The sequence below is a fragment of the Taurulus bubalis genome, assembly GCF_910589615.1.
Source record: "Taurulus bubalis genome assembly, chromosome: 9".
NCBI classification, from domain to species: Eukaryota; Metazoa; Chordata; class Actinopteri; order Perciformes; family Cottidae; genus Taurulus; species Taurulus bubalis.
The window spans coordinates 9,409,104-9,434,433 of NC_136597.1; the positions used below are offsets into that span (position 1 = coordinate 9,409,104).

The 25,330-nt window shown below is 45.4% G+C and overlaps 1 protein-coding gene across 1 annotated transcript; it reads right to left on the reverse strand.

The window, feature by feature from the left end:
• Window positions 1–1,114: 1,114 nt before the first annotated feature.
• Window positions 1,115–25,330, reverse strand: mtss1la (MTSS I-BAR domain containing 2a; the record flags this gene model as incomplete). The annotated part of the gene is made up of 15 exons (XM_079223813.1): window positions 1,115–2,564; window positions 2,802–2,967; window positions 3,076–3,246; window positions 3,617–3,772; window positions 3,979–4,053; window positions 4,693–4,825; window positions 7,927–8,024; window positions 8,383–8,490; window positions 8,586–8,743; window positions 10,796–10,870; window positions 10,972–11,063; window positions 11,278–11,362; window positions 22,368–22,441; window positions 22,567–22,628; window positions 25,262–25,330. 15 exons carry the CDS (start codon window positions 25,328–25,330, stop codon window positions 1,750–1,752), a joined length of 2,337 nt encoding a protein of 778 aa, XP_079079939.1. The 3' UTR covers window positions 1,115–1,749.

Sequence of the window (25,330 nt, forward strand, 5' to 3'; positions counted from 1 at the left end):
CACTGTTAAGTGGCTTCTTAATAAGAGTGAGTCTAAATGGACCTGTTCATATATCATACATTAGTGCCCTCCAATAGAGGTCCCTTATCCAGGAGGGGACCTGTGGTTAATCATCACTGTTGTCCAGGGGGGGGAGGCTTTACGCACTCAATTTAGGAGCCGTTTCCAGCAGGACCTCTCATTCACAGAATAATGAGGGGCTTTTAACCAGCTCCCAGGAACATAAATATCACATCGCCTGCTTCTGAATAGGTCCTGAGAGTTTGTCATACTAAATAAAAGCTATAAACACTGGCCAGTGGGAATGTGTAGTTACTCTTAGAGTGGATCTACTTATACGGTGGGTATCTTTAGCTGTTGATATAACCTCTCAGGGTTTATCGGTGTTTAAAATATACCGTGAGCCTTATAGTCTAACGCTGACTATACGTTTGCCATCATTTGTCGTCTTGTAGGTGACCAGACGTTACAGTTTTGGGACATTTCTGTGTTTATAACCACGAGGACGCCGGCATTACGCAGGTCCTCGTGGTGTCACTGGTGCCACGAGCATGTAGTTCGTCCTGGAGGCTGTGAAACCTTCTTCTTACCTTCTTCTCGCCTTTTCTGTGCCACGTATTGTTCGTCTTTCCAGCCTGCCAAATATATTTACTCTACATCATCCATTACCGTCTCCTCTTGGCGCCAGCTGGGCTTCAGTGAAGGATCTCTGGCGCCCTCATACGGCTGTTTGCGGTACTGCAGTGTTGTAAATAGTATAACTGAGGGGAAAGTTAAAGTGAACTAAGCAGATCATTTGAAAATATGTGTAATTGGGTTTCAGATAAAACTACACCACACATAGCAGTGGAAAATTAAGATTAGTGCACTATTTAATTCATAAAATACTGAGTTTAACTGCAGTATAAAATGAAGTAGAGAAAGCTCCTGAGGAAATACCAATTAAAATATATTAAAACATCTAAAGTTGAAAAAGTAAAGAAGAAATTAAACTTGTGGGAATTCGAGATGTGAATATACTGGTCAACTAATACATGTTGGTAAGCATAGTTTCGGTCTATTAAGGAGCCCATTTTTTTCTGATAAAAACAATCAAGACATTTAACAGTAAAAAGGCTGTTTAATTGCAGAATATATTGACAGTACAGTACAGCAATAAAAACACTGCCATATTGCTCCTATTTTACATGACTTACACAGCTGCTGTTCAGCTCAAACAAAAACAGTAATACGGTACTTGTACAGTAATGATGAGAAACACAACATACAGACAGGCTCACAGAGCACTTCGTCCATCACTTTCCACTGACCGCTGGCTGTGTTGATTAAGAAATGCACAATAATATAATAACCATAAGAGCAAGAACAAAGACAGAGCAGTCAACCCCTACAGTAGTGATGTCCTCGTCACCGGGGCAAAAGGGACACACTGGGCTGAAACAACTGGTCACACAGGGAGCAGAGGTGCACAGCCACGAAGCCCACAGATCAAAACAAAACAGAAGAATAAAAACCAAAGAAAATATGGATTACTTTGTACGTACACAATACATACATGACATGAAATGACTTGACATTGTCCATGGTCAGTCATTACACTGAACTGGCCTCCATTCACCACATTACATCCTCTTTATGACTTGTACCTCCGTTCATGTATCACATGAGTGCTGTTGCATTTCACTACAAAGCTTCAGTTTGTAAATAAGGGAACCCCAGCTGCTTCTCCACAGCCTTCCTCTACAACAGCTACCTCATGAACATGGGAGACGACCTGTCGTCAGTCACTGACTTGCGGAGCCTCACCCCCCGGCGTATCGTCACAAGCATATCCATGTCCTCCTGGGTCGTAGAGGGCGGCTCGGGGGGCACACACTGAGCCGGATCCCCCGGCAGTAGGCTGTGGAAAGGAAAGTGACCCTCACCAAGGGCGTGGGCGCTGGCAGCCAGCTCCCCTATCTTTTCAACCAGGCTGTGGCGGTTGGCAGCAAGCAGCGGGTCCTCATCAGCGCTGTGGGCGGCCATGCCGGAGGCCTGCTGGGCGTAAACGGTCCTGTCCGCCCCTCCTCCTCCTCCTCCTCCACAGCCCCAAGCTGCATCAGGGAGGCTCATTCGCTTTGGAGAAGCCCTCATGTAGTCACTAGCAGTTGGGTCATCGCCATAAAGAAACTCCTCGCTGCCCGCACGATGCTGGAACGGGCTTGCAAAACCCGGTGAATCTGGCACAGTTGGGGTCTTCACTGGCACAATGGGGGGCCGGATGGGAATGGGGCCGGATGTGGACAGCGTGCGTCTCACTCCGGTTTTGGAGGACGGAGTCCGCCGAATAGTTGCCGTCCCCGAGGTGATGGGCCCAGCACCGCTTCCGCCTGCACCGTTCGGGGTGCCCTGCAGGGTCTTACCTGCAGGCAGACCTGCTGTGCTGGCGGGCCTCTTGGTTTGGATCATGCGGCGGTAGCTCTGAGCGATGTTACTGTGGCGTGGGATGGTGGAGGACTTGTCAAAGTCTGCCTGTCCTTCGCTGTCCGCATCCCCGTTGAGAGAGTAGCACTCATAATCAGAACCTAGAAGTGACAGCGAGTCATGAGCATCTCCTACTGAATAATAAAGAACGCTGAAAGCAACTATGTTTTGAAGAGCTATATTGTAGCTTTAATCCATAACAAACTTATCGCATGCAGTGATTGCATTAGCACTGAAGGCAAATAGAATAGCACAAGTGTCAGAAATGATGTGCTGCATATAGATAGCATGTGTATTTTATCCTGACAGGCTGTGTGGATGTTGAAAGGGAGTGTTACCTTGTGAGGGTATGGTGTCCTCGGAACAGGACGGGGTGTTGGTCTGGGTGCTGTAGCCGCTGGAGTACTGCAGAGAGTCCCTGCTGCTCTTCTGCTGCTCCATACTCAAGCCTCTGGTCAGAACCATAGCTAGAGTGGTGGCTGCTGGAGAGAGCGGCTCACCATGCTGACACACACACACACACACACACACACACAATTCCATAATTCAAGACTCGAGGCATGCAAATGTATGTACTGACATTTACATTTCTACTCCAGGAGGACTTCTTACCTTGGCTGCAAGGGTTCCTGGGACAATTCTCGCTCTGTGTGGATCATCTGGTTGCATCCCAGAATACCCCAGCGAACTGGGCGGAGCTTCCAGCTCTCTCATCTTATCCACAGACTCCCTCCTACGCTGCAGAGTGCTGGCCAATGATGGCTCACAGGCTTTGGCCCAGTCCTACAGCAGCAGACGAAACAATGAGACGGTCCTACAACTGTGCCTCTGCGGTGGTTGCCGCCCGACAGTCGTGGAAGTCAGTGAAACACCGAAGCTGCTGATTAGGCTCATGAACTGGTTAGATGCCGATGTAGATATGGTCAGACTACATCAAGCTGCGCAAGTGTTGTTAAATTATATAGCCGTCTCAGTTTTGCGAGTTTCCACTTTGCGAGGAAAGATTTTAAAACTGAGCTTGATGAGCGACAGCAAAATGGAGACTGTGAGGTTAATCTTTAGGCTCATTAATGTGCGTGAAGGCAATACAACACAAGAAAGCAAAGAAGAAACAAAGCAAAATCCAAAAGTAAAATTGCAAATGAAAACAAACCTTCCAGCTAGGAATCTTTGATGTGGGTGAGGGGGTGTTGGATCCGGGGGAGTGGTTAAATGTGGGGGACGCAGGAAGTATGACAGAGAGAGGCCTGATGGTGCCAGTGTGAGAGAAAGCAGGGCGGAAGGTACCGAAGGATGAGCATGAGCCAAACTGCGGAACGGACAGACAAGTCTGAGTCAGAGTGCTCAACATCCATGAATAGTCCACGTCAAGCCGCACTGCGGCTGTCAAGAAGAGCCCATGGGCCTCTTTAAGCTATAGATAACAATGAGTGAAATGCAAAGCACATCAAGTGTGTGTGTGTGTGTGCGCATCCAATAAAGCAAGTAGATTGGTGAGATGCATGCAGTACTAACCGCTGTGGGAGAGTTGCACTCGCTGACAGACTGGCAGGTTTCTGAAGCCTCAGAGGAGGCTGAGCTTGTTGATTTCTGGGAAAGGGAAGATGGAGTAAAAAAAAAAAATGGAGGGGAAGAAAAGATGGAAGGAGAACGATAGGTGAGAGAGATGAGAGATGCATCGGAAGAGGAAGAGAGTTGGAGAAGAGTGTTGATGAGCTTTAGGAGGATGGAGGTATTTTGGTTTCCGAGGGAGTCTATAGACCATCGCCTAGATCAATAATAAAGTAGCCTGTAAGATCATGTATTCAGGACAGAACATTGCATCAGTGGGTGCGCTTGTGTGTTGCCGAGTGTGTTCTGCACATTACGCAGAACAAACTACGAGAGTCTGGAAAACTTTTATCAGACCGGCAGGATAAAAATTCAACATTTGTAAAAGAGAAAGCTCTGGAGCAGCAGAAAAAGGAAAAGCTCTGTTTGGGTTTGGTGGTCGAGCTATGGAGCTCTTTTTGAGACATACCGGGGTTTTGTCTGAAATACAAACATGTCAACAGTGAAGGATCATTGTTAAAAAGAGAGAATTGTTGTAGATCTACTGTGACAGGAAAGTGTCCTCCTGCCCTGCAGCATTACTACCTGAGCCTCTAAAGCCAACAAGTCATATTGGTGCTTGGTTTAGTTTCCCCTGCTTAAAGAGGGACACTTTAGTGCTATGGCTGAGACAACTACCTGGCTGGTGATGTCAGAAGGCATGGGCGACGGCGGCTTGGAGTGGGTGTTGGCGTCCTGGGATACGAAGCCCGAGTCATGGGAGGAGACGCTGCTGAGCCGATGGGCTCCTGCAGAGGGCATCTGGAGGAGGCTGTTGACAAGATATCGCATCAGTATAGACTCAATATAAATGGAGGATTTACAAATGTACACAAATTAAACAGGGAGAACAATCATTTGTATTTCCTTTAGTATAAATGTGTCAAATGACAATTATTTTTAACTTGTTGCTTAATAAAAAAGTAAACAGAATATATATATATATATTTAAAATCATTGAGAAATGATATCATGATATGAAATCAAATGGCAACACAGAAAACAAGGTGAAGAGGTGTATTGCATTTCCATGATGTCTAGCAGCGAGCAGCATAGACGAGTCAATACTAAATTAATGATGAGTCACAAAGGAGCGTTTTCTTCTTGGGTAAAGATGCATCATCCATGTCAAAAGTAAAATAGTGAACTCTCCAATCAGATTTCGGGGTCTGACCGTGGATGGTAGTCATGACAGACAGCCTTTCACAATAAAAGACTTTCCTGTGGGTCGCCCGGCTGCAACACTACCTATGCTTTCCATTACCCATACTACCATACATTTAGTTTTCTTTTGCATCTTTTGCATCTGCAGTATGTACTACACGTAAAAATAAAATGAAATATCCACTAATAGTCAGGCCCCCAAGTTTTGTATTTAAAAAACACCTCTTCACTTTGTTTCCTGTATAATGATTATATATTAATATGGCATGGAATAATTCAAGTCACACTGAAAAACAATTCAGTCAGTTATTAATTAATGCGCGTCGGGCCTAACAACACCCTTGAACTGTACATTATTGACGATACAGTACTGCCTCTCGTACCTTATTGCTTTTATAATACGGTTACCTACGATAGTACCGTAATAGTAAGCTCCCTTTCAGCACAAAATAGTTGTAGCCACCAAACGTTGTGTATCGCATTCTCAGCGACAGAGAAAATAGTCCCGTATGTGTATGGTGGCGGTTGCCGCGGAGGATGACACTCAGCCACCGATGTAAAGAAGTGCTCTCGCTGCTTCTGTCCGTCTTTTCTTCGTCATTTTTCTCCTCCATGATGTTTAGAGAACTTGCCTCGCGTCGGGAAATTACCGACGTAATTATCTCTCACTGGAAATTATCATGATTTTGTGATCAAACCCTTTGCATTCCTCATCTTAGTTTCTGGTTTTATGCACTCGCTCCCCGCTAACTAGTCTGCTCTCAGAGCGTTATCTGCTCTGCTCTCCTGATTGTGAGCCGTATCAACGTTTGACTGTACAGCAGGAACAGGGACCACAAATACATTATTCACCGCTGACATTCTCATCAAAAGTCATTCCCCCCAAAATATCAAAGTTTACACGAACATGTTTGGTAACTGTCAAGCTTGAAATGACAACTAACGGTCGCGCAATTTAAATCTACCTGTTATTTTAAGTGCGCACTGATATGGAACGCTCTAAATGTAAATAGGCTGTACAGTACTTTATGGCTGAATAAACTACACCTTGTGACTCACTCTCAACCAATCAGAATGCTTGATTTGATCTACCTGTATTATAAAAAGGCAAAAGGATATTTACATATCCTCATAGCATACAGTATGTTTTTCCATTAAATTATGACAGGAGTAAATACATATTGCAACATTTTATATTTTAAATTTTTTCACATGATTTGTGTTCATTCGGGCATCGTAAATCTTCTATAACAATATACACCATGCATGCTAAATAGGATTCTGGTTATGGCATACCCCCTCCTGTTTTGTTCTGAAACTTGTTATGGGAAGATTTATGTGTAGGCCATGGGAGAAAAAAAAAGAAGAAAAGGCTAAATGAAAAATGTATCACAAAAGCTGAGGACATGAAAAGCAGTGTTATGTGAAAACTCTAAATGATGCCAGTCTTCTAATTCCGGTGCATCAAAGAGCATTCAAAAGTTTTCCCCTCTTTGATTTTTGTTTCCTTCTGAACATTAACAGCTGTCTCCGTGCTTTTTGTCTCCTGCTCTGTTATTCTCGCTCAGCGTTGATTCTCTTTGTCCCCCACAGATTTGAAAAATGTGCAATTTATGCTTCTCACCTTCCCTCTATACTGCCCACCCCCTCCTCCTTTCCCTCCCTCTCCCCGTTCTACTCTCCCTCTGGAATTTATCTGAAGTTATCATTTCTCCTTAATCTTTGTCCTCTAGGTTTAGGCTGAACGAGGAATGCCAAATTAAATATGACAAATTAAATACCCTGAAATGATTCATTACTCAACACTAACCTTATGCCCCGTTTCTCTTATCTGTGTCTTTTAAGAAGTACAAAGTGAGCTGGTTTTTATTCCATTCTGCTACCAAGACCTCCGTCTCTTGATCACAAGTTTCCGTTTAAATTTCCATATTTCAAATCATGTAACACCAATCTTGTGATTACCCACCACTGAATCATCATACTACGACCTTCAGCTTATTAAAAACAGACTCAGTGGATGAACTAAAACATCTACAATCGGTCAGGCCAAGACTACGGTTGTTTCTCCAAATTCCATTTGGGAGATGTTTTATGCCCTAGTCTTAATCTAGATTGCAAAAACACTAACTGTGATTGAGTCTGCGTAAAAGCGAGCCCTATATATAGTCAGTGGCTGAATTATAAATGAATATTGGACACATCAAATTGGCTGCAGTGATAATTGGTACAAATATCTGAGTGGTTCTGTCACGCCAAAGTAAGGCGATGACAAGGTCTGATGTACTTTTTAACATTTAAAAAGTTGTTAAACTATCACCATTAGACTTACAAATATGGAGAATTTGGTTTCTCGTGTACGCTAATGGCTGTCAGGCTTTAATGTTTCACAGCTTTGGCGCTAATCTGTCTGTAAGAAGCTTGAGAATTGCAAATCTAGCAGGTGCAAGAGCTGAGAAGCTGGCAAGATACGCCATGTAGTCTATGTCGACCGTCACCAACAGTCTGGCTGGGTAGTGAGCGAGAGTGGGGGTTACCTGCTCATGTATTCATGACAATCTACAATATGCATTTATTCCTTCCCTACAAGTGTGTAATAAGTGAATTCACCATTAGCTTGAATCTATCAGACACGGCACACGAAACAAGACACGCTGAACAGAGCAATAAGGGGTGTGTGTGTGTGTGTGTATGTGTGTGTTTAGGATATACCTGCACATGCTGCTCTTCCTGGAGCCGGCGCTGCTGGGGGAGGAAGGAGGGGTCTGGTAGGACCAGCTGTAGTCGGAGCCTTTCAGGTCCCGGATCACCTGCGGCAACACATAATCATACGGTGACGATACGGCGGCAACAATAAAGTCCCATCAACATCGCTTTTACACGAGAGAAAAAGATTCGAAGAAAACGTTTTTACTGCTAATTGCAAGTCGTAATTAGCAGTAAAAAAGTTATTTCTCAATCAGCGTTGTGGAATATATGAAGGGCTGAATACGTTTCTTTAGTTAAGTCACATTGTGGTGGAATTGTAGTGGCTATATCATTTTAAGCAAATGTTACTGAAACAAGTGTAAATAGCGTCTTTGTTGGGGACTATTTTCAGTAGCGGGCTGAATGTGTAGGATCTCACACGCAGCATGAGCAGAATCAGTAGTATTACGCCTCTGTTACCTGCTCACTGGCAGGTGGCAGCTTGTGCGGGTCTTCAGTCAGCAAAGTGAGGTCATCAACAATTGGCTGTAAATGTGTTATCTCTCCCAGCATGGCAATCTCTGCATTCTGAAGGGGAAACGGGACGGGTTGAATTAAGCAGCTGCCACATCGACAGCAAGGGCAATCAAAGTAAAACATCCGGAGGGCTGAATGTTCCTCACCACCATGGGCTGCAGCAGGTTAATGAATGTGCAGTAACGCCCTCTCTCTTCCAGGAGCGTTCTGCGCACCGCCTGCTTCTCCGTCTCCTCCATCAGCAGGTACAAGTCACTGACGTCCTGCATGGCACTGTCCAGCTGGGGGCGCAGGTTACCCCGGCCTGTGCAAGGCAAGGCAAGGGTGCAGAGGCGGGGAGGAGGGGAGGGAGGAAAGAGGTAGTGGTGGTGGAAGGGAGGGATTGGGGGTTGAGTAAAGATACAGGAGGAGGAATGAAGAGAGAATGGGAATTTGAGGGGCGGATGATAATTATGGAAGTGACATGAAGGGAGAAAAGTGCACCCAGTTCAGAGAGGAGGGAAAGAGTAAAAAATGAGAGATGATTAGAACACATAATGATGAATTGCTTGTGTACTGGAGGACAACGCACTGACAAACATTTTACATTGGAATGAGAGGACGCTGACACATGTCATCAATCATGAGGCGATGCAAAGCAACTAGTGGCGACTTGTGGATCCTAAAATGGATGGGATTAGACACACGAAAGTAAACAGAATGTCTGACAGTCAGAACAGCAAGGAAGCTCGATGATGGATGAAGGCAGGCGAAAGGATGCATTGACGACCACAGAGATGTCACATTTACTGTCACTGTGATTGCATGATTTAGATGTGAAATGCCCTGCCAGATAAAAAAAAATGCCTCCAATATATCTTTGCATATCTGGTTAAATCTCAAACAATGGACTCACTTTAATTACTGTGCAATTTGAAAATACAAATAAGTTAGTTTATACACTCCCGTTCAAAAGTTTGGGGTCACTTAGAAATGTCCTTATTTTTCAAAGAAAAGCACTGTTTTTTTCAATGAAGATAACATTATATTTATCAGAAATACACTATACATTGCTAATGTGGTAAATGACTATTCTAGGTGGAAACGTCTGGTTTTTAATGAAATATCTACATCGGTGTATAGAGGCCCATTTCCAGCAACTATCACTCAGTGTTCTAATGGTACATTGTGTTTGCCCAAACTTTTGAATGGTAGTGTAGTTTTGAAATTACATTTTGTTCGCAGCTGCCTAGATCATAATCCCCGTGTCTTTAGCAAGCAGCACCCCTTAAAGGGTCGTACCATTATCCATATGTTAAAGACATAGCAGAGCTTAATTGTCTTATCTGTCAGCGGACCAGCATTTAATATGACACTGATTAAACTAAGGGTCTTATAAGGATCTGACAGACAATTAATAAGATATCTTAGTTTAGCATAAAGACAGGAAACGGGGGGAAACAGCGAGCTGGAAGGTGAATCTGTAAAACAGCAATGTGTCGTTTTTACACTTACATTTTTGTACAGACTAAACAAGAGAGAATTATTATGTTAACTACTCTACGAATCACAGAAGGTGGTTGATGTGTTTTGTTTCCATAAAACAGAGCCAGGTTTTCTGTCCCCCCCCTCCCCTGTTTCCAGCTGTTATGGTAAAAAAAAAACAAGGCAATTTGGAGCAGCTTCATATCTCGCAGTCATGAGAGTGGTATCAATCTTCTCATCCAACTCTCTGGAAGACAGCAAATGAACGTATTTCACAGAATTTCAAACAATTCCTTCTTTCACAAAAATGCTAAGACAACACAGGTTTTTATTTGTCTGGCAGTTTGATCTACGAATGATTACGATGCATTTGAAAACTATCTCATGAAGCACAGCACAGCGGACATACCTAGAAGCTCTACAGCCAGGGAAATAGCCAGAAAGAAATATAGGAAGGTTGCAGGGGAGGGGAGGGGAAGGCAGAAGAACAGGCTGTGTTAGCTGCATCAAATCACATTGCATGTTTACGACCAGCCCGTACCACTGGTGTAAATCCTGTCTGTTAATATGAATTTAATTACATCCAGCAGTGGTGGCTAATGCAAGCACAGCCAGGAAAGAAGATCATTTATTTGATTTATAAGGTAGAAGCTGACAAAAAACTGGAAAAGAGCCTTTGAAATAGTGCCAGGCATTTTGATGTGGTTGAGTTGTCATTTCTGATTCTACCCTCTAGATGGCGCCACTTCCCTCTGAAGCATTGGTACAGACCAGGGACCAGCAGCCAAGCAGACTTAAGACATTGATATCTCCCCTGAAGTCTCAATGAAGTCGTGTGATTTGTTCTATTACTTAACAGGTTCTTGTCAAGTTCTTGTCAAGTTTTTCTCACCTTTTCGTGCTTTTTTCTGGAGTTTTAAGGTATCTAGTGACTTCCTTTTGATTTCCTGGCGAGACCGCTTATATTCTGTGGACAGCAAGTCAAAAGAAAGGTATGTCAATTTCATGTCCAAATACACAGTGCTCACAAACAAGTACTTGTGTACTTTGTGTTTCCAGCTTGTTCACCTTTGGCATGGTCTTTGTCCAGCTGATTAGCCGTCTTCTTCCATTCCTCTATCCGGTCCTGGAGTGGCGTAACCAGGCCTTCCATAAGAGCACTACAGCGAACGAGGGGACACAGCATGAGAGGAGAGTGTGAGAGGCATAATAAATAGCTTTATTTCCATGGCACAAAAACACTCAACGAAGTGTGGCAGAGAGGAAGGTCAACAGAGATGGGATGGGACCCGGGAATATTAATCCCCTCAAGGCAAGAGAAGAGAGAACATTGCAGTGGAGGGACGGGGGACAGAATACCCAGGTGACACTTACTTGGTGAAGTGGCGTAATTTTGCCTCAATGCTGCGGTGTCGCATGCACATCCTTGTCAGAGCCGAGCCGACGTCCCTGGTGGCACCTTGGATGAGGAAAAACAAACAAATTGTCACCCATGATAAAAGAGGTTGGAATTACCAATCACACATGCCTCTAGGGCGAGATAAATATGATTATATATGAAGGAGACATAACACATCAAGAGAGCCCTTTGAAAGGTCCAATTCTCTCCTGTCAGATGGATCCATCAGGGCGTGTTTCTGCCCGCTGGTGAGGCGTTTCAAGCTGCAGCCACTAGGGGGACGAGTGCTGATCGTAAAAGCAGAGCCCATAAAGGTCACATTTGTTTGGCGAAAGCAAATGTGACACAGAAAACTAAATCCCTACGCTCCCGTCCTCTTCACGAAACAGGCATTGCTCCCCTTTGACACTTGAAGATTGCATGTGTGATTCTCACCACAACATAAACAACAGCTTGTGCGAATTGGTTACTGTACTTTTCCTCTCTGCTGAAGCATAATTAAAATGGGGTTTTCAGCCGCTAAAGCCCAGGCTGGCCCACTGTCTCTCAGATGGTTCACAGGTCGGTGTAATATGTGGCAGCAGTGATCCGGTTGTAATCTGGGCCACATAGGGCTAATCTGAGGGTCTCTCGCCAAACACACACACACACACACACACACACACACACACACACACACACACACACACACACACACACACACACACACACACACACACACACACACACACACGCACGCACACGCACACACAAAGAGGAAGCAGCAGACATGCCTCACAGAATCAAGGCATGCACGGTTGTATTTGTGTTCAAGAATGATTTTTGGAGCATGGGCACAGGTTTGCGTGTTCGTGTGTGTGTATATAGACAGGTGGTGTGATTTACCAACGCCCCCCCACCCTTTCCGAGGTTCTCACCCCCTCTATCCTGGAGGAAAAAGGAGGGAACCCTGTAAGGGGATATCCCTCTATTCTTCCCTGCCTGCTCTGCCTTTCCTGTTCTCTCTGTTTCCTAAACACCATTCATGCAGGCCGGACAGAGAGAGAGAGAAACAAACCGGCCCTAAGACTGCAAAAAAAAAAAAAAAACAAGCAGCGAGAAAGAGAGTGATACAGAGAGGGAAAAGAAAAACACAACTAAAATAGTGAGCCTGAAATAAGACACGGAGAAAGGAATGCTCCACATGGTTGTCCGGTGAGATCTGTGCTATATTCCCGTTTCCACACAATAAAGTAGGTTAGTGTCTCTCCAGCTGATATCACGTCACACTGCCAGTTCAAAGACCGTTTCACCGCGCCGCTCGCTGTCAACTCTAGTGACGGTTGCACCAGTTCAAAGACCCCGAGCAACCGACCCGGACTCTGTCTCACGGCTGACAATTTTTCGTCGGACAGATGTAAAATAACTTGAGTGTGTTTGTGCGTCGGGGGAGAGGAAGGGAGGCCGGCCCTGAGCTTGCGCCGCTTTTCTAGGTGAAAGAGAGAGGGTAGCGTCAGAGGTGAGAGGTCATCCAGCTGGATCACACGTAGGCGTTAAAAACACCAGCAGGAAGTGATCGAGTTAACATGTGGAAACTGTACGCTGAGCTCTTGCTATAAATAGGGAAAGAGGTGTCCATCTTTTCAGGACTGGTGTTGAGTATCCGTCATGTAACGGCCTCTTTTTCTGACGGGCTCATTGCTTCATGGAGCCAAGTGTGAAGACGTTTAAGGACACGTGCGCCAAGGACACGTGTGCACGGGTTATGCGTCTCTCCTTTTTGACTCTCTCCTCTTAAAAGCATTGCTGGAGGCGTCCGCAGCTGCAAATCAGCTCTTGCAGGACGGAGGGAGACTGAAGGAGGGATGGAAGGATGATGGTGGGGAGAGAGAGAGAGAGAGAGTAAGCAAGAGAGAGAGAGAGAGAGTAAAGTGGGCTCTTTTATCTGTATAACAGACCTTCCCAATGTCACTGTCAGCCGGCAAGAGCCCCTAACCCCCCCGCTCTCCTGTCCCATCCACACCTGCCAATTCCTCTTCCTCTCCCCTCTTCTTCATCTCCCGCCTCCATCCCCTCCCAGAGGAGGGAGGGGGGATCAGCTGACAGCTACATCCTGGGGAGGTCCTGAGGCTTCCTGTCTATGTCCAAGAGCCCTGCTGGCCTCTGGCCTCGACCGGATGGACAGGGCTGCAGTGATTCACTCCCACTGCACCCGGCACGCTCACACAGGCATGTGACAAACATATACAAGCTGGGGGGACGGTTTGTTTTTACATTTTGGAGATTTCAAATGAAAATAATTCAGATCCATCCATCCTCTGTTGTTTCTTCCTATTTTGGCCCTTTAGTATAAGTATTAGGTTTTTCTCTTTTTTTGTGAGAGTTTGTCTTTGAGGCAATTTTGTGATTTGCGACGTCGTGCTACTAAACAAATACAAAAAGAAAATGTACTCGATCATCAGATCAATCAGTACGAAACTTTGTAGCAGCTTGAAACGTGGCTAAAAGTGCGTCAGAGCTGGGAAAGTGATTATTTAGCAGACCTGGACCCATGGGGCTTCGGGGGAAGCAGGGTCGACCTCATAGCAGACATCCACACGTGCATGAATGAAGCAAAACACAGACCAGGGTGGAATACAGCGTCCCAGCAATAGATCTCAAGACGTGGAGGAAACAAGTAATTACAGCACAGTAATGTGTAGTTCATTATAACAGCACTGCCAGGCATGTCACAAAGCTGATGGCACCTGGTTCACTATATTTACTGAACAGAAATATAAATTGCCATCAGGTCTGCTGCGTATGCCGAGAAGTTCATGGGCTTGTTAGTGGGAAGGTGAAGCCCTCATTGTTGGTTTTCTTCTGGGATCCTTAAGCTCCAGTATACCGGACCAGCACAGTGTGGTCCCAGTGTTTAGTGAGTGGTTCCATCCACAGCTCTGGTTCTGATTAACTCCCCCAAATCCTCGAGGTAGGAGCGTTTTAATAGGTCTGCTTTATAGGGCGCTCTCCTGCCAGGAGCCGGGAGCTAAACTGCCACGGGTCTCATTCCCTGATGTCTTCAACATGGTAGCTTGGCTTAACCATCTCTCCCTTTCAGCATCGAAACCCTGCCGCTCTGCTCAGGTTTCATTTGCCGAGCAGGAGTGAGATTCTGCCGGTGTTAAGATTTCTGCATTTTCAAGTTGAATCCGGCTCTCCCGAGAAGAGTGGGTGCTCCCTCTATCTTTGCTTCCTGTGTCAATAAAGCATGTTTGTATGGGCTGTCGAGCGAAAAAAGGTACAGAACATCCTCATCGTTACACTTCCAGGAATATTAAGTGTTTTTGATTTTTTTTGCTAAGCTCTTATACAGTCGCAGCTTAGCAGAGGAAATTCCATCACCCGTGAGACAACAGTTATTCCTCGCGTTGGCACCTTTGGCGGCGGAGCTGACCGCGGCTGGCATAGCCTGCAAGCTTCCTGCCTTTACCCTCCCTCGCCCCTTTTAAGTGCTACCGAATGTGTACTGGCAGGGACACAGCGGAGGCCACTCATGGATGAAAGGGGCCGAGGGATGAGAAGGAAGGCGGGGAGGAAGAAAGAGTACCGGTACACACTGCCGAGGTGCCGGCCTGGTTCGGCCAGTCAGAGGAAGTGTTGAATGACTGCTGCAGGTGCAACGGGCGCTGCCAGGACAAAATCTCCCACGTTAGGCCCGGAAATATACATGATTTATGAAAGGTTTATGTAATGTATTCCAAGATCATGAAAATAGTTCAAATAGTTTGTGTGTTTATCTTTTCAAATGGAACAGATAACATCATGATAACACTTTTTGTCCGTGAAAAAAAAAGAAACAAAGAGAGAAAGAGGAGGAATTGCTTTGATTTTTTTGTCCCGTTTATATACCAGTTGAGCAAATATGCAGCCGAGATTTCTGAGTTCAAGAACCTGACGAAACATCATATGTTCACATCATCAAAACTTCGCTTCAAAGCACAGCTGGAGTCTCCATCTCACTGGGAGCAGTCAGTCAGTTAAAAAATAAAGCAGCATCTCATTCTGCTGCTGGTTGGGGAGTAATAGCTTCTGATGGAGGGAAGAGAAGGCGGATAAAAGAGCTGCGTGTGGACATTGATTGTGGAACAAGAGAACACTACTGTGCGCCTGCAACAAGAGCTATAGATCTAACTGAAGTTAAATAAATTGCGGATGACAGATGGAGACAGCGCTCAAGTCTTTAGAGAAACTCTTCAGAATCGCTGATCTAAAATGTGAGTGTATATTTACTTGAAAAGAGATAAGCATTTCATAAGATTATTTGTTCATGACAGTAACACAAAGTAAACGTCTGTTTCACTCAGTTTTCTGTTTATGTTTTATTCCCTTGACAGATTGGGGTGAAAAGTATGTTTTACTTTGTAAACAAAGTCCAATGTAGTTGGAGGGAGGGGGTTCATATTTAAATTATGTGTTTGAAAGAAGAATTTTAAAAAACTAGGCCATCATTGTTTGTATCAATAGTCTTTACACTTTAAACTAAAACACAGAATAATAATAAATAATGACCCATATTTTACTTTGGGACATTTTTTCTTTTCTTCTTCAGACATGTAAACAACATTTGGGTAAATATATTGAAGTGGTTAACTCTTCATTTGCCACAAAGTGGAATGAAACTTTGATGAAAGTCACAAAATAAGTCAATTTTATTCCATAACCCAATATGAGTTAAATTACTTGTTTTGCCCGACTGTTTCTAGGGCAGTAAAGAAAAAAAAATGTATATATCAAATTCCCGATGCAATAAAGAGAAAAGTGAGAAGCTGGAAATAAGTGACAGTGAGTATGTTTATGAGTGAACATATAAATGCACTATATGTGCTATATGCATGTCCGCAGAAGAAATCAAAACCTTTGTGCCACTTCCTGACACACGTAATGTCTCTTCTTACCGGCAGCAACATAATAAGGAAGCAGCGGAAACGGCCTCAGGATCAATTGTTTTAGCCACAAACACACAAAACAGTCAAACACACACAAAACCCATTGTTGTCTGGAAGGTCTACGCACAGCGAGTTTCACCTCACAACCAGAAACACCCACAGACCTCGCTGTGTCCTGATGCGGTGTAAACACGCCCTGGAGAGCATTAGGACGAGACTGAAGGAGGAGGAGGACGACAACAAGGAGGAAGGGATGTTTTCTGTTGGAGGAGCTTCCTGTTCAGTGACATAAACGCTGCTAAAAATAAATGCCGCCCCTTGTCCAGATGTGCTTTTTTCACTGGAGTGAAAAAAAGGGGAGACAGAAAAGAAGAAAGTATATCGTGAGGAAAGGAGAGAAGGACTGTATTGTGCAAGAAAATGGAAAGAGCAGAAACATATTCGGACATTATCTTCACCTCACCTCGAGAGGACCCTAAATGCAATTAAAAAAAGACCCCACATGCATCCAAACTCAGCCAGAGACAGACATGGAGGCAGCAGTCTGAGAATGACTCAGTCTTTAATGGAGCAAAGTCTGCAAGCCAGTTCATCCAGATGACTCAAGCTGTCCTGCTTTAAACCCGAATGCAATATGGTTCTCTTTTTCGCTGACAATGTTCCGCCCACTCTTTCGCTCTGCCAACGTTGCTCGTTTGCAAACAATCCTCCAAACATCGGTGGCACCTCCGCTGCTGCTCGTACTGCGTTTCATAAGCTCCACCTCCACCTGTATCCTCTGAGTCAGAAGGCACCCTGAGGGGATGTTCATTATCGTCCCTCCCCATTCTCCTCGGTGTGTGTGTGTGTGTGTGTGTGTGTGTGTGTGTGTGTGTGTGTGTGTGTGTGTGTGTGTGTGTGTGTGTGTGTGTGTGTGTGTGTGTGTGTGTGTGTGTGTGTGTGTGTGTGTGTGTGTGTGTGTGTGTGTGTGTGTGTGTGTGTGTGTGTGTGTGTGTGTGTGAGTGAGCAAGACCGGTCAGAGCCTAGACGTCAAATACAAACTCTGTACACAGTCACACAATGATAATACAACGTTTCCATGTGGGTGGTTGGACTGAAATGTTCTTCTCTGCTACAAAATGATTGGATTATACTGGAACCGTATACCTAGAAGAATTCACGAGGGAGTATCACTCGGCCGCTATAGGCCACCCACATTTTATAAGCTTAACTCCATCCAACCTCATGGCTATTGAAAAAATGCTGTTGATTCGGATAACAATACATTGAACTGCTTGTATTTAGAACGAGAGTGGAGCTGGAAGCCCTGCTTACCCAAAAATGTTCAAGTATGGTCAAGGTGCTGATATTTAGCCCACATTAAAGATTACGGGCATGTAGCAGCAAACACAAAGTACAGCTGAGGCCGACTGAAATGCCATTAGTTTTGCACCGGAAAACAAAATTATTCAAATTCATCTTGCAATGTTCATCCCAAATATCATGGCAAGACATTAACCTATATTCAAGAATGTAAACCTCATCGTGACAATAGAAGAAAAGTCAGAAAGGTCAGGAGGAACCGTCCTCTAGGGATTATGAATGACTACTAGACCAAAGTGGTCATCCACAGAGCCATGATGTTATAAGAAATGCTAGAAAAAAATAGGGAGCACATCAAAAATATTTTATTTAATTGTCAATTTCTCCCACTGTTTCCAATCTGCCACCTCCGATGATTAAAACTATGCGTGTATCCCTTTCATTACCTCGTTTAATGCCCTCCCTTACATTCCTCCATCAGGCTCTCTCTCTCTCTCTCTCTCACTCTCGTGTGTGTGTTTCCCTCCCCTGTCCGGCTCCCTTCCTTATTGCCCTCATGTTCAGGATATAGCTGAACACAGTGTTCCTCTCAAGCCTCATGTTTGTCTTCTTAGTTTGGTATTCACCCTCAGAACGAAAGTCATGCAGAGCAGAACAGAATTTTGTTTTCTTTCCATTATTATTCCGTCCGTTCCTCACATCATTGTTCCAGCCACTTGGCCCTTTGCATGTGGTCACTATAATAGCTGGAAAACATTCATTTTCGCAGCGATCACATTTGAGTTTTGAGATTGAAGCCCATAAACTCTAGAGAGACACGGAGAGCTGTTTTGGGAGCTGTTCCTTCAGGCAAGGCAGACAGCTGAGGGAGCCATGAGAGGCCCTTGTTAATACTTATGCAACTTTATGGCCTGGGGGTTGTGAGATACCTGAGGAGCCTCGCATACAAAAAGGCACAGCTGACCATAACGCAGCATTCATGAAAAGAGACTGCATGTAAATCCAATCTAAAAACACCCATAAGCTCTGGTCACGCAGTCAATCCCACATATACGATGCAGGTCTAACCTCCCTGTACTGGCACAATACACGCTCATATCAGGCTTGAACGTGAAACATCAAGCTTGATGGATGTCAGTGCCGGTCACATGGGCCACACACTCTCATTATTTGACATGTCCGTAAAAATAGCTGCGCTGCTGCGACAGTGCAGAGGACAGTAATCCCCTGATCTCGCTCTACACTAGGCCACGGCCGCGTCTCGTCCATGCCAGGCCGTCCAGATGGCGAGAGGGGATATCCGTCCCATCTGCCATCCCAGAGAAGCACAGGGGCCAAGCAGATTACTGCTTCGCCGAGACACTGATCTACTCGCGTATCTCCATTCCACCACTGAGTATGGACCGAGTGGGGAAGAGAAGGAGACAGGCAGAGGGAGTTTGCGATGACCCATTGGGACATCGTGCCTGTGTAACGGAGTCGGCGCTCTACAGGCTCTGGCACAAAGAGAAAAGGGTTTTGCAGCACAAACGCGCAGTGCATCGCAGTCTGGCCGGTGATCCCCGAGTGTGGATTTTTAAAGCTGGGCATGGCTGATCAGGAAGGGAAGAGAAGGCAGTCTGTGTCCGTGTGTTACAGAGTGGGGCTAAGAGGATTAGCTAAACGCCTCTGCCTAGCCTGGATACCCAGAGCTGTGGAAATCCCACTGCAACCACAACCCCCACCCATGGCCAAGCCACCCCCTCCCAACTAGGCCCACCTCACTCTCCTAGCCTGTATATCTCATACCCGGATGGAGTTCATTCAACCATGTCCAAAAATGGAAGAAATGAAGTCAACCTTCCTCAAAAAAAAATTGAGCCTAGCAACAACGAAACACCAAAAATAGAGGCCACTATTCTCCAGATTAGTCCAGTCTTCATAAATACATCACACAACAATTTAATACGGGCGACAAAAATGGTCTAGATAACATACCAAACGCCATTAAGCTGACCTCAAACTGAATTCCAGGGAAAGAAACATGAAACATTTATATTTAAGAAAGCTGAGATTCCCCAAGTCAATAGATCGAATATAGACTTTGTGGTTGGCAGACCTTTATTCAACCCAGATGTGAGAGACAGACGTGCCTTTTGACATAGATCCATCAGCACGGCTTAGAGAAGCAGCACTGTCAGACACAGGGCCAAAACGCCTGGCTGCCGACTCCTCCAGCTGCTTCATAAAACACAGACGCTGACGCCATGGCCGTGACCATAAACTCTAAAAATGGACAACACGGGCAAGAGGAACATGGAGCCAGTACGAGGTGGAAATGGGGGAGTGGTCTCAGATATAATACAGCTACTAAGGCATATGGATGAAAAGCTGCCCTCCCAGAAGAAAAAAACAAGTCCAGACAGGAAATCAGGAAATCCTCTTTAATTCACCTTCCTCTCACCCTGGATCAATCACAAAGGAGTGAACGAGGGGAAACGTTGCTTTCCTTGGCAGGAAGAGATGTGCAGTCTGGAGCGCGTGTGCGAGAGTTAAAGGGGGTGACGGGGTGAGTGTGTCAAAGGTAGATTAAAGGAAGCAGAGGACGAACGCGATGAAACATCCAGCTGTGCCAGCAGCTGCAGCTCGTCCCCGAACACGAGAGGGGAATCGGGGTAAGAGCAATGACGGCCAACAGTTCATAGCCAAGGGCCTACCCCTGTGGTGCAATCAGCCCTATATGGTGGTGCAGACGCTGAGAAAAACATGATCTCGGCAGGCAGGCAGGCAGGCAGACACACACACACACACACACACACACACACACACACACACACACACACTTAAGAAAGGAGGAAAAACAGCCACAGAAACACTTTTGAGAGGGTGAGAAAGCTCCATCTACCAGAGCCTGGAGTTAGTCAGTGTAAAAGCAAGAGGAAAGAGTGGAACATCTGGATGCCAATATATTTAGGATAATAGGTTTGAACATCGCAGCAGCCTCGAAGACCAAATTTGCCTAAACCATGTCCGTGGAGCCTGCAGCGCGGGGTTCAAAGGTTATCCCGATCCACTACGAGCCAGCTCCAGTAAATATCGACATTCCTGCTGCCAAATTAATTTTCCGCGTTTCAGAGCACGCGAAGAGCAACACAGCTTACACAGAAATGGTGCGCTGTTAACGAGCGCATAACAACTGCACAATCTCTTTGAGATTGCTTGGAATAACTGTTGGAAGAGAAGAAAAAGCAACTGTACTGATCGATTCAGTCTTTGTCAAATGAATATGGGCTGAACATTGAAACCATGAAATTATTTTCTATACTGCAAAGCTGCTCGAGCAGATTGATGCTCAGTAACACTCTGCAGATTCAGGCCATGTCATTTTCTAGTTCTATAAATACAAATACAAAAATGCAAGTGATGCAAGTGCACAGTGATGACTTTAAAGTGCTTATTTTGCATGACCAGTCGAGGCTGTACTTTGGTACAGTTACATGTGAATGGTAGCAGAGCAAGCTGAAGCAAATCACATCACTTTTGGAGAAAATTGGTCCTAAAAAGAATGAGTGAAAAAAGTGAGGCTATCGCCAATGTATTCTGTGGCACCGTGGACATTGGTGCTAAATTCCCGGGCAATCCATCGAATAGCAGTTGAGATATTTTAGTCTGGACCATAAATGGCGTTTGACTGACCAACAAAGCGACACTGCCGAGCAGAGAGACCATTGAAACCATCAAATGTTTGATTCTATACGCTAAAAATATCACAGTCTATATATTTATCTGGACCAACCTAAACCATGTTCCATTAGTTCCTCTTCACTTGTTACAAAGTCTCTCATCACATAGCGCTCCCTGCAGCACTCATACATGCTGTGGCCTCAGAGGGATGACATTAATCCTAAAGTTAATGTCCCTGGGAGAGGAGCAGAAGAGTGAGTGAGTGGGCGTATGAGTGACACACTTAGAGGGATTTTATGCATCTATGGCTGTAAAACTCAATGCGCCCCTCTCCCTCTTTCTCTCTGGTCCATCTATCATTCTGCTGTTTTACCGTCTTTTACAGTAGACACACATTGCCTTTGAAATCCAGCCCTGCCACGGTCTATACCTGTTTTATTGGAGCAGGCGGCCAGCTGCGAGCAGGTTGACGCTAGTCTACCTTGCTTCATCTTGCACTCACATCGGGAATCATTTAAGGTTGATGGATTGCCACGGCAATAAACTGTACTGTTACTGGACGAGCCGTAGAAGTAAAACTAGTGAGAATGTGTGAACACTGTTGAAGAAATGCCTCTTTGGTCACTCCAGCAGTAAGTGGTCAGCAGGGGACTGCGCTAGACCAAACTGCTTAAAAGCATGTTGGCATGTGACCTGCGAGGTCAGGTAGCCAGCTAACAGCTGTCACTCTTTGAATATCCGTGCGTGCGTGCGTGTGTGTGTGTGTGTGTGTGTGTGTGTAGCCTTTGCACACTCATCCAAATTTGCAGTTGTTTTTTTTGACCTACATACTGCTCTCAACAATCAACCCGGGGGAAAAAAATCTGTGTTAATCAATTGCCTCTCTGGCCAGCTTGTCTGCTGCCACTAGCCGGGTGACAAAACAGATCAGCAGATCTCAGTAAAGACCAAAGAAACAATAAGCTCAGATTTTCACTTCTATTTTCAAGCCCCGTCCCCCTCCCCCGACCCCAGCGCTTCCCCCACTTCTTTAGAGTGGCCACCTTCTTGAGACTTCACTGCTAGATTGATGTTTAACGAAGAAGAAAAATGAGTGTAGGTGTGAGAAAAGCTGTATTCCTAAGAGTGCTAATCTTTCAGAGTCTTAACTCCACGGCGTGCGAGAGCTCGTATGGATAGAGAACCCTCCTTACCTCTAGAGTTGGTTGCCATGTCCGCCACCTTCTGAAAGGCATCTAGGAAGGCCACCGCTGCCAGAATGGTGGTCCTGTAAACATACCGGCACACGTTCACTACCCTGTGACTGCATCAGGAGTCCTTAAACATTGCACAAGAACCTTCCCCCCACCATCACGTTTTTTTTTTTACCATTCACTTGGAACGACTTCTCACCTGAGTTGAGAGTGCAGTTTTGTGGCCTTGGCACTGAAATCTTCCCACACGGGGTAAGAGCTCTGAGAAGAGAAAGGGAAATCAAATGAGTCAAACTAATATCTCACCAAGGACATTCATGCTCTGACTTGTCTCAGTGCACACACATGTTATTATTGTCCTCGATCAACATAGTCGCCCTCGTCTTTCGTTCTTTGGTGTGGGCTTGTTTCCGTGTTCAGATGTCTTTTGTACATGCATGATCTGCATACGTTCGTATGTGTGTATATATATATATATATATAAAATATAGCTGTTTATGTGCACCGGGTTGATAGTATGGCTTGTCTTTGAAAAGTCTGGATTAGATTTACCCGGATGATCACACGCTGCTTTGAGCTCTAAGAGCAAAAGCCAAAACATAAAACACATTGGAGGCTAGATCCCATTAGAGCAAGAGCTTGAGCCCTGGAGAAAGAGAGAAGAGGGGCATTACCCCCATGTGCCCCTTTGATGGAGAGGAGCCAAAAGAGGTTGCGCATCCTGACTATATATAGTCAGCTTGCAATCTGGAAACAGTCTTGCTCTTCATCACTTCTGTTATAACCACATTCTGGAAAGGACGGCGTTTAACTCCCGGCTTCTCTCCGCCTTAGAAAGTGATTTAGGAGCCGTCATCCCGAGCAAAAGCGTTTGCCGTGATCCTGTAAGCCTCGCTGTCTACACTTGACTCCAACAGGTGTCTAATTAGCTTGTGTGGCCTGTAACTCCCAGCGGCTGGAGGGATGCGCTGCCAGGACAGCTGAGGGAGGAGGGTGAAGAAGCGGCCAAAGAGGGCTGCATGCAGAGCAGCGGGAGGATGGGACAAACATCTCTCTCTTCCTTCACGCCCATCAGCTCCCAGGGAGGTGAGGGGGAGACAAACAGGGAGGGAAGAAAGACAGGAAGGAGAGAGACAGGCTCTTCCTCCGACGCCTCGTCATTCACCGGAGGGCGAGGCCAAAATGATGCATCCTCGGAGGCGGCAAGCAGTGTTGCTCAAGGTCATTTTTTTGTTGTTAAACGGCTGCTTTCCCACACACGGAGCCTGGAAGTCACATTCTTTGATTATCTAATTCTTGATGTTGCTGATGTAATCCAGCTGAATCATTGTGCTCCTTCTCACCCTCTACCTCCTCTTCTACCACCTCCTACTCTTTTAATTCTCTTCCTGCAGCTTCGTCAGGCAGTTATGCAACCAACAGGTGCCGCTTATACCAGGACATGTCTGCACGGTCTATAAAAGAGCCTTTTTTTTTAAGTTCTCCAAGTGCACCGCTGTGGTATTATGTCAGTAATTGTACACTATACTGTAACTTTGCTCCCAATCAGTGAGATCAGCATAGGAGAGCCGTGCTGCTGCGTTGCTCCCAGGGGGGGCTTGGGGGGTACAAAGCTGGTCAGACAGGCTTGCGTGGCCCAGCCAGGCGGCAGGAATGAGGTCAGATGTCTGTCCAGTGGACATGGACGCTGTGCTGACTCAGGGCTTCAGCCTCATTCATCTTTGCTGCTTATCAATACACAGACTGCCTCTTTCTAAGAGCCCCCTTCTGTCTCTCTAAGCCTGGCATGAACACGCCACAGAGGGGAAATATATGAAACCAAAACAGTGCTGCCAGTGGCCGGAGAGCTGATTTCATCTGAGCCTGACAAACGAGGGTCCATAAATAGTCTGGGCCCCCTCGATCAATAAGAACTCTGTTAGGTGGAAAGTGCCGCCTGATGCTTTACTTATTAACCGCCATCAACACGTTGTAGTGCGAGCATCCTCCACAATGAGGAGACTGGGGGCTGCCAACGGGCCTGATGAATACGTTCACACTTTCCATCTGTTGTGGTGAACAACAGACCACCCTGGTTCAACTTCCTCGACCCTCCCCCAACACACACACAAATGTGGGTTATAGATACTAGGAGACATCTAGTTCCTGCGTCAGAAATCATTGTAAAACCACAAGTTAAGAGAAAGTGAACACGTTTCATACAAACAGCTTGCAACGTGAGTCAGTTGCATTCAGTCAATAGAACGAGGCTACATACTGCTGAAGTAGAGATGTCCTGCCACAGGGCCAAACATCAGGAAGCACAATCAATAACCTTTAATGACCGTTTCTGTCCGAGAGGTTTAGGTGATGGAGCCGGTTATTTTCCTTCAGCGCTTCCACCTGTGTCATTTAATCAAAGAAACCTTGGAGGCTGATGAAGTGTGAATAGTTGTTTTGGGTTCAAATGGCACCAACGAACTGAGATAACTGCAAAATTACCTCACAATTTTGTCTCTTTCCCTTTCTTTTTGATTGATCTATTTGATTCTAATCATGTAGAGGTTAGGTTTTGACCCCTGAACTTAACATATTAAACCACCACCAAGTAAATAAACATTTCAGTTATTCAATTTAGTTCAAGTTAGCAGGTATTATGTGGGGATCACACACTGGATGAAGTATTGTTCAATGTAACCCGAGGCTGATAGACCTGCTGCACATTATGCAAATAGCACAAAGGGAAACATGTTTCATCTCTCTATTTGACCTGCAGCGGTGTTTCCAGTGGGGGAGGACCCGGTATAAGAGACAAAGGCAGTAAAAATATGCGTCTGATGAGCCACGGTGCCACCACAAAGGTCAGATATTACCCCGGTCTACTTTAACGCATCGGCTACATGTGTGTCATCTACCTTCATGTCGTTCACGATGGCCTGGAATAATCCACCCAGCGCTCCACACTCCTTCTCCACCGACTCCAT